We start from the raw sequence: 14,303 nt of genomic DNA on the forward strand, positions 1-14,303 counted from the left end.
CAATGAAGGGGTGACACTCTAAAACATCAAGAGTGCAAAAAAGACACCCTCCCCCCCCCACACACACACCCACACACACAAACACACACACACACACACACACACACACACACAGAGAGAAATGAACTGGTAAGACTGAAACAGCAAATTTTGCCCCAAACTATATAAAAATTATATAATCATAATAACTCCAAAACTATAGCAAGGAGAGTCAAAAGGTAGGTATCGTTTGAAAGAACTCTTTTTAAATTTTTTGAAAATATAAATTACATTACATTTGGACATTGTCCTGCCAAGAAACGGCGGATAAAAGACAATATATATATATAATTTTTATTATGATTTTGCATATCTTTCTTATTTGTCATGGAATAACTCAGGAAGGAAATAAGGTAGGAGGAAAATTCTTTTTTAGTGAAGTCCCCCTACATGTTAGCTGCATCTGGATAAAATTTTTATAATTTTTGGATAAAGGAATCAAAAATTACAGCATTTTGAAAAGAGATTTTGTACCTTTTTGTACAGTCTTTGACACCCCCTCATGGGCAAATTTTTCTCCATGAAGAATATCTTGTCATAAAAGCAATAGATTATGTTAATTTTGGGCTCATTTTAATTGTAATAATATGCTGTAAAAAATGAAGTGCCATTTTCAATGATCTGTGAATGTTTCATGAGCTGTATGATGTTTTTGACACATTGCAGTACATTATTTTATAGATTATGAAAAAAAAGAAATTCTATTTATCAGCAAATAACTCAGCAATACTTAAGAGTTTTTCAAAGTGGATACATTCACTGTAAAGTTCAGACTCTAAGCTTTCAAATGACATCAACTTTGTGTTAATCAAGGCAAGATTTTTGTAAAATATGGTAAAGAATATTTTCGCAGCTAGGTGGCGCCTGCTGGCGGTACACTTGGTTTTAGAGGGATTACTCAGCACTCGTTAGGAATTAATAAATGTAATTAGATGCATTAAAAAGCTGAGATCCTTTAAAATGATATATCCTGAGATAAGCTTTAAAATGATATATAATTTGTGTTGTTCCATTCAGTGGTTGATTAGTAATAAATTGTTTTCTTTCCGAATGGGAATAAATCAAATAAATAAATAAAAAAGCTATAGGCCGCCTATAGGCGGTTATAGGACATGACATAAATTAATACATTTTGAAGCCACTAGGTGGCGCTCTTCTCACTTGAATTTTTTTTTTTTTTAGGCCTGCACTCTAATTTGATGTGAAATGTTGCATTTATTGAAAAATAAAATAAAATAAATAAAATAAAATAAAAATATATATATTAATTCTAATGGAAAAAATAGCTCATAAAAATTATATAATTAATGCAAAGTATCATAAAAAATTCTAAAAATTCTAAATAATAATCAGAAAACATTATAGAACAAAAATATATTTGATTGGTTATCCTGGGAAAAAGTAAAGTAACATTTTAAGGCTTCGCCCGTTTTCGGGCGGGAGGAAGCTAAGTGTGACTATTATACGAAGAAGCCCAGATCACTTCCTCTAAACAACAACATGTTTATTAGATCCCATACCAACTAAACTACTGAAAGAAGTGTTACCTGTAGTGGAAGAGCCTCTCCTTAATATTATTAACTCGTCTTTATCTTTAGGTTATGTTCCAAGAACATTTAAACTGGCAGTTATAAAACCTCTCATTAAGAAACCATAATTAGATTCACATAATCTAGCAAATTATAGACCCATTTCAAATCTTCCTTTTATGTCCAAAATACTAGAAAAAGTGGTGTCCGCTCAACTGGGCTCTTTCTTACAAGAAAATGACATCTATGAAAAGTTTCAGTCTGGATTCAGGCCGCACCATAGCACTGAAACTGCGCTCGTTAAAATCACAAATGATTTACTTTTAGCTTCTGACCAAGGCTGTATCTCAATACTAGTTTTACTTGATCTTAGTGCTGCGTTCGATACTATAGATCACACAATACTCTTAGATCAACTACAAAATTATACTGGTGTTCAAGGACAAGCATTAAGCTGGTTCAGATCATACCTATCTGACCGATACCATTTTGTCTATTTAAATGGAGAAAAATCGATCATAACTCCAGTAAACTATGGAGTGCCGCAAGGATCTGTGTTAGGCCCTCTATTATTCTCAATATATATGCTGCCACTTGGAAATATTATAAGGAAACATGGAATTAGTTTCCATTGTTATGCTGATGACACTCAAATATATATTTCATCACGGCCGGATGAAAACGCCAAATTATCCAAATTGACAGAGTGTGTTAAAGATATAAAAGATTGGATGACGCGTAATTTTCTTTTATTAAATCCAGATAAGACAGAGGTAATACTTATCGGTTCAAAAAACCGCCCACAAAACCTCTCACAATACAACTTTAACATAGTAGGGTGTCCTGTTACTTTATCCTCTACAGTAAAAGACCTGGGTGTTATATTAGATTGTAACTTGTCTTTTGAAAATCATATTTCATATGTTACAAAAACAGCCTTTTTCAACCTTAGAAACATTGCTAAGCTACGTAATATGCTATCAGTTTCTGATGCAGAAAAGCTAGTTCATGCATTCATGACCTCGAGACTAGATTACTGTAATGCTTTATTAACTGGTTGTCCTGCAACCTCAATAAACAAGATACAGTTAGTCCAAAATGCCGCCGCTAGAGTTCTTACTAGATCAAGAAAATATGATCATATAACACCGATTTTAACATCACTTCATTGGTTACCTATAAAGTTCCGTATTAATTACAAGGTATTGCTGCTGACTTATAAAGCCCTAAACGGCTTAGCTCCAGTCTATTTAACGGATCTTCTATCGCCCTATAATCCATCGTGCTCTTTAAGATCACTAAATTTGAGGCTTTTGGTCATACCTAGGATATCCAGATCCACCAAAGGAGGGAGAGCATTTTCACATTTAGCTCCAAAACTCTGGAATAGTCTTCCGGATACTGTTCGTTGCTCAGACTCGCTCTCCCAGTTTAAAACTAGATTAAAGACCCATCTCTTCAGCCAGGCATTTATATAATATTTTTAGTCTTACAGTTAAATCCGGTCTCTACTTCATAAACGCCAGAGGAGAACTGGCCCCCGACTGAGCCTGGGTTCTCCCAAGGTTTTTTTTTTTCTCCATTAGGTCACCTGATGGAGTTTTTCGGTTCCTTGCCACTGTTGCCTTTGGCTTGCTCAGTTGGGGATACTTAATTTAATTAATCAATTCAACAATACTATTGATCAGCATTACCAAACGTGGATGTTTTACACCAGAAACAAACACTGATGTACTATTTTATTTAATACTGTGAAGCTGCTTTGATACAATCTGTATTGTGAAAAGCGCTATATAAATAAAGTTGACTTGACTTGACTTGACTATAGGTAAAGAAAATATGATCATATAACACCAATTCTATCATCTCTACACTGGTTACCTATTAAGTTCCGTATCAATTATAAAGTATTACTACTGACCTATAAAGCCCTAAATGGTTTAGCTCCTAGGTATTTAACGGAACTTCTATCGCCCTACAATCCATCGCGCTCTTTAAGATCACTAAATTCGAGGCTTCTGGTCATTCCTAGGATATTTAAGTCCACTAAAGGAGGGAGGGCGTTTTCACATTTACCTCCTTAACTCTGGAATGGCCTTCCTGATATTATTCGAGGCTCAGACTCGCTGTCCCAGTTTAAAACTAGATTAAAGACGCATCTCTTTAGCCAAGCATTCACATGATTATCTTTTATACTACAGTTAAATCGGATCAAATGCATTAATATTATGAACGGCAGCTATGCTAATTATTTCCCATCTGCTTTTCTGTTGTTATCTTGGGCCGCGAGTCCCGAGGTAAATAGAGTTCGTCAGCTCCAGTTTTTATCCAGCCTCTCATGGACACTTCAGATGCCCAAACACCCGTGAAGAGACGACTCGACGCCTGTGAAGAGATGACTCAACGCCAGTGATGTGCCCTAAATTATTACATGATTAACTAACTTTATTTTTCTATGTAAATGCACTTTCTGTAAAGCTGCTTTGAAACAATGTGTATTGTGAAAAGCGCTATACAAATAAATTTGAATTGAATTGAAAATTTAATTTAATTGGAAGAAGTGGGTAATGGTTAATCCATTTTTCAACACAAACTGGAGGTAAGCAACAGTAATTTGTAGCTAGTTTGAACTACAGAACTTAAAGATCTCCCTTTTTTCTTTCTTTTTTTTCGCTGCAGATGAAACTTCTGTTTTTTGCGCAGGCGCAGTGAGGGAAAAAACACTGAGTTTAGGGCTATCGGTTCGTAGCTCTGCTTCAACTGTGCGATATAGTCATGAGGAGCGAACAGAATTTCTAACATGCCAGAAATTCATCCGACCATCCGGTCGGGAGAGGTTAATCGCCTCTCGTTTCCCCCTGTACACTGCACGAACACTGCACGACAAACGACGCATGACAAAGCTGAAAATCGGCCCAACCCGAAAAAGAGTCGCACGAGTCAGAATCCGGCTCAAAATCGGACTAAAATCGCACAGTGTATGCCCGCCTTAACCTTGTTCAGCACTTTGCTTGTTAACCCTCATACCCTTCACCTGTGTCTAGCTCTTTATAAGTCTGTTTGTTCCCTGCCCTTTGTGTTCAGGTGCATGGCGGCCAATTCAAATAAGCCAAAAAATACGTATACGAGGAATCTTGGAAATCGAACTGGGAATGGATCAGAGACTCTAAAAATGGAAGATACAGGTGAAGAGGAGGATGATATGGAGGTAGGATGGATAAAGGTCAGAACAGAAAAGAAGGTTAACAAAAAGAGGAAAAAAGGTAAGGAGGAAAGATCAGAAAGCAGTTCAATAGCTAGTGAGGAACGAAGTAATATCAAGAGTGAATTTAAGATAATATTGAAGTTTAAAGGAGAGGTAGGAGTTTCAGGAGATAATCCATTGACTTTGACGTATGAACTGAAAAAGTTGGTAGGAGAGATAGCTTTCGCAAAAGTGCTACAAGATGGAGCTTTAATGATAGCATGTAGGAATGAAGAGCAAATAAAGCCATACAAATAAAAACAGTTGGGATACAGATGGTAATGAACTGCAAGATCGTAGGACAGGAGTGAATCTGAAATCTTGACGGATTTACAAACCGTTTGGTTTCTTACAAACGTTATTAACGTGGCTATAATTCCGAATGCTTGAATATGTATGTTATAATTATTCATATGTATGCATTGTATGCATGCAGTGTCATAACTACATCTCTGACGTTTATAACAAACCAAACCGGTTGAAAATCGGTAGAAAATTGAGCAAGTTATGGTTATTTAAAAGTACATGCACCATTAAACGAGTGAGCAAGCTGCCTGTGGCATGATGGCATGACGTGGCATGACGTCGACCTCCATTGGCCAGCAGCGCGCACGAGACATCTAGCCTTTATATGATATCTATGGTCTTGAGCCTATGTACCCTGTGCTTACTGTGACAAGTTCTCAATTTAAGTTTGCTCTTTATTATACCTTTTGACCCTTGTGTCTATTTTGATTCTCTGGTTTATGGAAGCTCGGCTTTCCTTGTTCATTTGTACTTTGTATTTTATTTATTTTTTTTAAGTAAAGATTATATATATATATATATTTTTTTTTTTTTTTTTTGAAACACAAGCATCCTGGTCATTGCTCTTCTGCTCTTGGGTGCACTAGATTTATTTCCCTCATCTTAAAGCCTCCTGTCCACTATCTAGCCGGGATCATTTAGATGCAGCCTTGGCACTTCACCAGGCGAGGGCGCTGTTACTGAAGCTTCGAGTAATGAACCCATTTTCAAAACAATTATAAGTGGTTCAGTGCTTCACCAAAGCTTCATTTGCCCATCACTACCAATTGGTTATTGGTCAATTATATGATGTTTTATTAACAAAGTACGGGAGGAGCACATTCAGATAATTAACACGAGAGGAGAACACTCAGCAATCAACAATAAGAGGTACACATATACTGTATGTATATATATATATATATATATATATATATATATATATATATACAGCAGTCTCACCTCAATCCATTGACAGTTTAGTAGCATCCCTCCACCACTCCTTCTCCACACTTCAAGTCATTAACATTTACATACGGGGGGAGTACTCTGGGTTCGGGCCGAACTCTGAGCTTTGAGCCCTCCCCCCAGACAGCACACCAAATACACATTAAACTTTACTCACTCTAATTGTGTGTAAGTGTGAACTCGTGATATAATAGTTTAGCAATACATTTGATTGTTCTATTTAACTCTTTAATTATATTTTACCAGTTTATATTAGGAAACTATGTCGCTCAGAGGTCCTCACGCCTTCTGTTTAAACACGGGTCTCAGGTTCACAAGCTCATCAGTTTTGGTCATTCCATCCCATGGAATTGCATACACTTGAATTTAACGCAACGTTTACTTCAGTAGAGGTATGGCCACTACTACAGATAAGTCAACCAACTTTAATAGCTTTGGACTGGCCATGCCGTGATTTCCCACGTACACTTATCTAAAGTAACATTTAATTAAAACAAAGGTAAGACACACACACCCAGATTTAGGTTGGTCAAACAGCACGTTTGCTGCCCTAAATAGAAATTCACTTCTTGTCTTTGCAAGCCAAGTACACTTGAATTAGTGCCAATATTAGTCGTCAGCATCACTAATCTGATGCAAAACTTGCTGTAACATACGAATGATTTAATCTACCTGGGAAAACAATTTCAGAGTCAGTCGGAATAAAATTAAATGTAACAATTTATTATGTCAGGTAAATGTATCATGCCAGATTCATAATTAGTTCAAAGATAATAAATACAAAACATCAAATGCTCTGGAATAAAGAGAAAAGATGCAAACCTGACTTTAGAAAATACATGATACAGAGTGTCTCGGCCACTCTCAGCATCACAGGCTAATTTGAGTTACAAATCACGCCGATCCTCTTGCTGCATTTCTTTATATAGACAGAAACTTCTTTCACATAGAAACATTTACTAACAATGGGAATTTGCTGTCAGAGTTTACACCTTTTGGGAGCAGGATACCATTTGCTTGGAGACCCACCCTCCTCTGTGTGCCAGTTATATCTAAACTCTTAAATACCTTATTACCTTTTGTTTGACTTATTTGGGAATGAGAGCTTTGTACCAGTCGGACTGAGACATTTCAAATTATACCAAACATGTGTTATACTGTATGATAATTTTCATATTAAACCATATAGATTTTTGGGTGAATTTTGGGGAAATCAGCATGAGAGAGAAGGAATGGGGGAAGAGATGTAGATTAGGATGATTCTGAGGTGAGGCTTGTGTCTCGAATGATGCACAAGAGTTATTTCAAATGTTAATTGCCTTTGTTCTCTCAGACAGTTGCCCTCCATGGCTGGACTGGCCATTGGGCATACCGGGCATTTGCCCGGTGGGCCGACGTGCTTTTTGGGCCGATATATCTCATACTCATATTTTTTTTTTTTTTTTTTTTTTTTTTTTAAACGGCCCATAAAATTTGTACATCGGTGGCCCATTCGTTTTGTTTTGCTTAATTGACGGCGCTGGGTTTATGCCGGTGTAATGCATTGGTCAAAGTCAGTGTTAGTTTTTTTTTCTGACAGACCAGCCCATGAAACACGTAGATCAGCGGCCCATTGGCTCTTTTCTTGATTGACACTGGGCTGGCCCAATCACAACTTTAAAGGAGTGAGTGAGCGGCAGCAGTGTCAGTGTGTATCTGTCAAAATAGATGGAGAAGAAACGCAAGGAATGTGCAGATAAATAGCGTGAAAAAATAGAACCAGGGTAAGCTTTATTGATGCCATTAGATGATAATAATAATAAAATTCTAATGCAAAGACTCGCTGACGTTGACAATATTGATCTGATAAAATGGCTCACTCGCACACTAGCTCCGCTTTTGTTCGCACTGATTCAACGCGCTCTAGCTCGAAGATTTTGTATAGAAACATGACATTTTTTGAGTCGGGGATGAAGTATGACATGTATGCTAACTAGTGGAGGGGAGGTCGAACGAAATTTGACACCCTGTTTGACAAAATCGGCCGTTTTATTCAGTGCCGCATTTTGTCGAGTAAACTCGACTGTGGCGCCTAGAGGGTTAAAGCAGACACTGTAAACTGTGTCAAAATATATGTTTTCTGACCTTCATCAGCTCCTGTGGCAGATGATGATAGTGAGGACGGAGGATCAGGAGAGAGATGAGAGAGTGTAGACTGAGCCTGCGGTAAGCAGAACTACTTTCAAAACACTTAGGCCATGTCATGAGTGTAGATTATTTCCACATCTGCATAGTTGACGATTACCGCAATTCACTAGAAATTTAATAAGAGGCGTTTGTAAACCATGTTTTCCGCCAAAATAAAAGCTTGATGCAGTTTGCGTCAAAATAAAAGATCATGTGCTTATCTCTTTCAAATATAGAAATTGGTACAACTAATTATGAAAGTTTCCTTTATTTTTTGTGCATTTGTTTTACAAAATATGGCTATTACTGTCGTTGGATTAATATTAATAACTATTATTATGTAGTAGGTGTAATGTATACACTGTAACTAAAAGAGGTTTGAATTTTTCTTTGTTTAATTTGCACACTGAATGGGTTGGAGCTTTTAATTTTGAACTCTCAAAGTGCACCAGATTGATGAATTTAACATTAAAATTTACAAAATTTTCTCACGGGGGGGCATGCCCCCGAACCCCCCTAGAAGGACAGAGGACACACCACCATAGTTTTAACAAATATCCTGTAAGAAACACTTGTATTGCTATGCCAGAGCCGCTTAAAGCTTGTTTTAGGATTCACCACTGTGGAGTATAGTTCAACTGTATTAATAAATATAAAATTTAGATTTATTTCATCTGTTAACTCTCACTCGTTCCTATACTCACCCATTACATGGCATTAGTGGTTTTAATTAATAGGAGTTGGTATGCATATAATTAAGGGCGTGCAAAGATGGGTGGTGTTTATGATCATATAGTGGGCCGGTCTGGGCAAAAATGCCCGGGCCGATTTTTTTGTCCCAGTCCAGCCCTGTTGCCCTCTCTTCCAGTTTTTCCAGTCTTACAGGACATGTCTGGGAAAAAAAGGACGCATAGTTAAACCTAACATAAGGGCCTCATACTATAGGTTCATACTAACAGGTTAACAAGGAGGTTCAATAAACCATCACTGAACTTACTTACTGTAAGCTGGACTATGATACTATTTTCTTCTAAATCTGCTGTTTAACCAAAACAAACTTTGTTGCATTATTTTAATCTTGTTGCATTATTCGTTGCATTATCTTTCTTTGTTCATGTTGTCACATGAGAAAATGACCATGTCGGTATGCCGGTTGACTCTTTCTGCGGTTGGCAAGCCGCCACTTGTGTGCACAGCCGTAGGCCTGATTGACACTCGCTGCTCGAGTCGTGTATCATCGAGCTGCCGGATTGCAGAGCGGGTTGTCAAGGCAACCCAGCGCTCACTCAGCACTCTAGGTGCGCGATCAAGACTCGAGTGCCTCAAATGAGGTCATTTCGTCTATTCTCTGATTTAGTTTTCCTCTTGGCCACCAGGAGAGGGCTATTTTTGTGAAATATAAATTTGTAAAAATGTTCAGTCTGTTCAGATATGATGTAAACCATATTGTCCTGTGGCTGTGACTACAAATAAACGAATTTAAATTAATGTAATTAAAGAATGCTTTGGAGTATAGACGTAAAATTGGTCTTGTTTTAAAGAAGACATTTGGCAGATTTTTTTGTTGAAGTGAAATAAATTAAGAAAGTGAAACAAAAAAAAAAAGTTATAGAAGTTTGAGTTTATGAAAATGTACAATGTAAAAATTTTAATTATTCATATTTTTTATAAAATATATATTTTTAAAACCTGGCCGACTCTAAAACTGCTAGAAAATCAAAGCCAAAAATCTGAATAAGTTGTGTTTCAAATTTTAGGTTGATATCTCAAAAAATGTAGCCTGGCGAGCCAGACTTACATCAAGATGTTTAGTCTGGCAACTCACCATAGACACGCTCACTCCGAGGGGCGGGATAAACGGCTGTCTTTCAAATTCCCTCTGCACGCAATAGGACAGCGCTTCAACCAACCAGAGCGTTTTCCCAACAGCGGAGCTAGTTTATAGATTCAACTTTTGCCATATCTGGCCGGCAAATCGACAAACACATCTTCCTTTTTTTAAGAATGACTTAAGTGCCGTTCTTTGCTCTTTTCTCAAAGAAAAGCCTAACTCCAAGTCCTCCAGAGTCCATTTCCATATGTGTTATTAAAAACATTTTAATATCTTTTTTTCTAAAATAATTTAATGGATGATACCTTTTGAACTCTTGGCATGAAAACAAACTGAGGTTTCAACCATTCTTTCATGATTTTTCATGTTCATTGCTATTTCAAAATAAAGGTCTGAACACGCCTTAGAAATATGAAAATATTCTTGTTGCAAATTGATAAATTACAGCTCCTATCTAATTTATTTTGAAAATCATTCACCAAATATGAAAACTAGAGTTTGTAAGCTTTCAAATGATATATAGTTTGTCAAGATTAGTTTATGTTTATTATAGGATATTACTGTTTTAAATATGTAATGAGTTTGGGCCCACCGGTGACACTTAAGAGGTTAAACTCCACTTTACATATAGTAGGAAAGGGTAATGGTTTATGCATAGTGTGCCAAGACAGAGAAGATGTTAATCATGTACTTTTTACTTGTGAGAAGTATAATGATAATAGAATAATCTGGCAGCAAATGGAAGGGGAGAACTCTATTCATGAGTGGGCCGGTGACACTTAAGAGTTGTGTCTTCTTTCTTTTGTAAAATAACATTATAATAGGCTATTTCTGTGTGACTAATGTCCAATCTTGACACAAATTAATTATCATTAGCAATGTATCACTTATTATTGTTAAACTATGGTAAAACATTGATACTTGGGTTTTAAATCTTACATCAAAAATGCCAACGAACTATTTATTTATACTTATAAGTGAAGCGCTGCGGATCTTCTGGCCTGATTGTGGAAACGCAGCGTGGTTTTGGGCTCGGTGCTACATATCCGAGGCTAGCCCGGCACAGCCCGTTTAAAGCCCTGGCTCACACTGGCATGAAAGTGGAAAAGCAACAGTTCATCACAACTCAAGATGAGAAGAATATATGCTGATATTGTCCAAAACCTCACTTTATCTAAAGCCTTTCCAAACATTTAGAGAGCAGTGTAAACTGCAGCAGTGTATAATGTGACACATCACAAAATCGACTGGAATAATAATATTATAATTATGATATTAATGCTTAGAATATAGAAACTGGCTGATAGTCGAGCTGGATAAAAAAAGTTATGTGCATAGACTTGTCTGGAAGCTTTTTTAAATGAAAATGTATATGAATTTAGTTAAATTGTAAAAAGATAATTTGAAGCTCAAATGTGAAAACTTGTTCAAAAAGACTTTGAACAGTACCTTCATTTTTGTTTTTCTGCCTCTCTTCTGTTTTTTTATGGGGTTTGTGGTGAGAGCTCTTTTCGTTTCCTTCCTCTGCTCTGGTCTGCTCTGCTCCTACAGAAGTTCCTTTAACATCTTCATATATCACACATCTGAGATATTTGTCCTTGCTTTTCTCTTGTATCATATCAACCCTCTTGAATATTTCTGATTGCCATTTTTCATCGAGCTGCAGATGTCCTCCTCCACACTCCTCTATTAACTGATGAACAGCTGTTTTCTTTTTCCCCATAAACCAGTATGATCTTGCCTCATTATCAGTTGTGAGGATGATGGTACGCTTAAATGCTTCTTCACTGAATTGTTTCAGCACATATTTCACTCTTCTCATGTCCTCCTCAGTGAAGTCTTCATGCTGCAGTACGAGTATGAAGGCATGAGGTCCTGGAGCAGACAGAGACACACACTCTCTCACTGTCTGTGTGATCTGATGATCTGAGATGTTTGGATTCAGCAGATGAAGAATGTTAATGACAGTGATGTGTCTATCCTTCAGTATTCTACTGATTATGGAACATGGCCGATGTGAATCTGTAGATATTTCATACTCATGCAGATCAATTTCCAGGATTGAGTTTCTAACTTGACTGTTTTTTGATCCATTCTTTCCCAGAAGGACAATCCTCAGATCACACACTGGGGAGAAAAAGAACGATAATTATAAAATCTCAAATAAGAGACTAATCTGATTTTATCAGAATGCAGACTTAATATTCTGTACAAGAACAATGAGCCTATACACTACATTTGCAAAAATACTGGAATTCTCGATAATTTAATTGACTTACTGTTTGCACGATCAGCACCTCAGGGCAACTTTTTTCCCTCTGAAAATGGCAGTATCAGATCTGCTGATTATATCATCACTGTGAGAGAACAATGATCATGTTTTTCTGTACAGATACGGAGATAATGTGATGAAACCTTGAGCGAAAAAACGTTGTGATTCAGATTCATAAATGAAAAAAATGTCCGCGTTTATATCGCTCATCCTTTTTCTTGCATGCATTTATTAAAATAGGGTGGACTAACTCAACGAAAATCGCTGCCACTAGATCCGATTACACTAACAGTACAGCAGCAAATTATGCATTAATCGATCTGGAGAAGATAATAGCAGATAATATTATGAAATTTAATAAGTAATTTTAGTACTTTTATGTATTTCCGTCTTCAGACCAAAACAAGTAAGCCAGAACCGCTGTATCACAAAGTATGAAGATAATTTATTGTTTGTATGTTCGAGGCTGATGCATTCTTTACTTCCTGCATTGCGATACATTTTAATGCGATACATTTCAAACATGCACTTACCAAACATAAAACCAGGTTTTTTTTTTTTTTTTTTTTTTTAGACAATCGAAAGTACGCCTATAGCATAATTTCGCTCCTATTTCGGTCTACATGTTCTAACTTGATTCTCACCCATACTGGACGATATGTCTTCGCCACGGGCAGCCGGGACCGAAATCGAAAGAGAAAGAGAAGGTTTTGCGCGAGAAATATCCGTTAGAGAACACCAGTCCTTTAATGAAAGTTTACATTATTTGAATGTATTTCACTTTATAATATTGTATGCAGATCAGTTATATTACGTAGCTAATTTGATGATAATATTAAGAACACATAGGGGAGACCGGGGACAGTTGCAACAGTTTTTGCATTTCTCTCAGTTACTCAGAGACTATTTGGACTAGACCACCGTATTAAACTTGCATCTGTCTGCTAATTTACACATACCATTTAAAGATGATTAGATATGACATATCGTTCACAGTATTTATTTGAATGGAAGAAGCCAAATGTTGCAACTGACCCCAACCCAGGGGACAGTTGCAACACAACCATGGGACGGTTGCAACATGTTAAAAATACCTTAAATCTCACTAATTAACTTAAGCTTTTTGTCTCAATGAGCATAGAATTCTGAAAATATTAACTGTTTTAGGCCTACTATAATATTATAGTATTATTTATTTCAATATTATTATTGTAGCCTATTATTTATTAATTTAGTCATATTTATCAAATAACAGTTATTGAGTTTTGTTTGTTTATGTGTAGAACATAGGCATACATAGCTTCAGTGTGCAGGTGTAACAGATGCTATTCAATCTCTCCATATTTCAGTGTCAGACAGGAAGAATTGAACAATTTGCAATGCAACAAACTTTTATTAAACATGTAATTTATAACTTGTTGCAACCGTCCCCAACCCTATCAGCCATGACAGAACATCATACGCCTGCTAGACACACTGACTTTGACACATGCTATGTCACTTAGAAGTCAACAAAACAATAATTCAAACTAAGTAAGTTTTGATTAATTCATACAAAATGTCAAGACAGTATGACAAAAATATATCTCATGAAAAAAAATTACTTTCATACCTCCAAAACAAGTTTTCTTCAATAAATGCAGCAGCAGATGTTGAATATGTCTACTGTCTTCTTGGTCTAACTGTGCCTTTTTCATTATGAGTGTCATCACTCTAGCTTGTTTCTGATTGGATAAAAACGATATGTTGCAACCATCCCCTGTTGCAACGGTCCCTGGTCTCCACTACTGTAGGCGATAAAGACGAAAATAAACAGCCACATTTATATTTTCAGTTCTCCTCATTTACAATTACTTACAACATATGCACTTATGGTAATAAAAAAGTATAAAAAAAAAATAATGCTGCTTTAATACTGGGTTTAAACAAGGGAGTACCATATTTAATACAAGCATCAATGTAAAACTC

At 36.4% G+C, this 14,303-nt stretch overlaps 1 protein-coding gene across 3 annotated transcripts in view; it reads right to left on the reverse strand.

Annotated features, from left to right (window-relative positions):
- LOC311291761 (GTPase IMAP family member 8-like) overlaps positions 1-14,055 on the reverse strand; it is a 32,653-nt gene extending 18,598 nt beyond the window's left edge. The window contains exons 1-3 of one of the 3 annotated variants that reach the window (XM_084410995.1): positions 13,948-14,055; positions 12,343-12,420; positions 11,513-12,190 (exon numbers count right to left, since the gene is read on the reverse strand). In XM_084410995.1, coding sequence (XP_084267121.1) covers positions 11,513-12,190; position 12,343 — 679 coding nt within the window. In that variant the 5' untranslated portion in view covers positions 12,344-12,420; positions 13,948-14,055. Of the gene's footprint in view, positions 1-11,512; positions 12,191-12,342; positions 12,479-13,947 lie in introns of all 3 variants that reach the window. The other 2 variants (XM_084410994.1, XM_084410993.1) reach the window with 2 other exon arrangements.
- Between the last annotated feature and the right edge of the window lie 248 nt (positions 14,056-14,303).

This window comes from Rutilus rutilus (genome assembly GCF_951802725.1).
Source record: "Rutilus rutilus genome assembly, chromosome: 1".
NCBI classification, from domain to species: Eukaryota; Metazoa; Chordata; class Actinopteri; order Cypriniformes; family Leuciscidae; genus Rutilus; species Rutilus rutilus.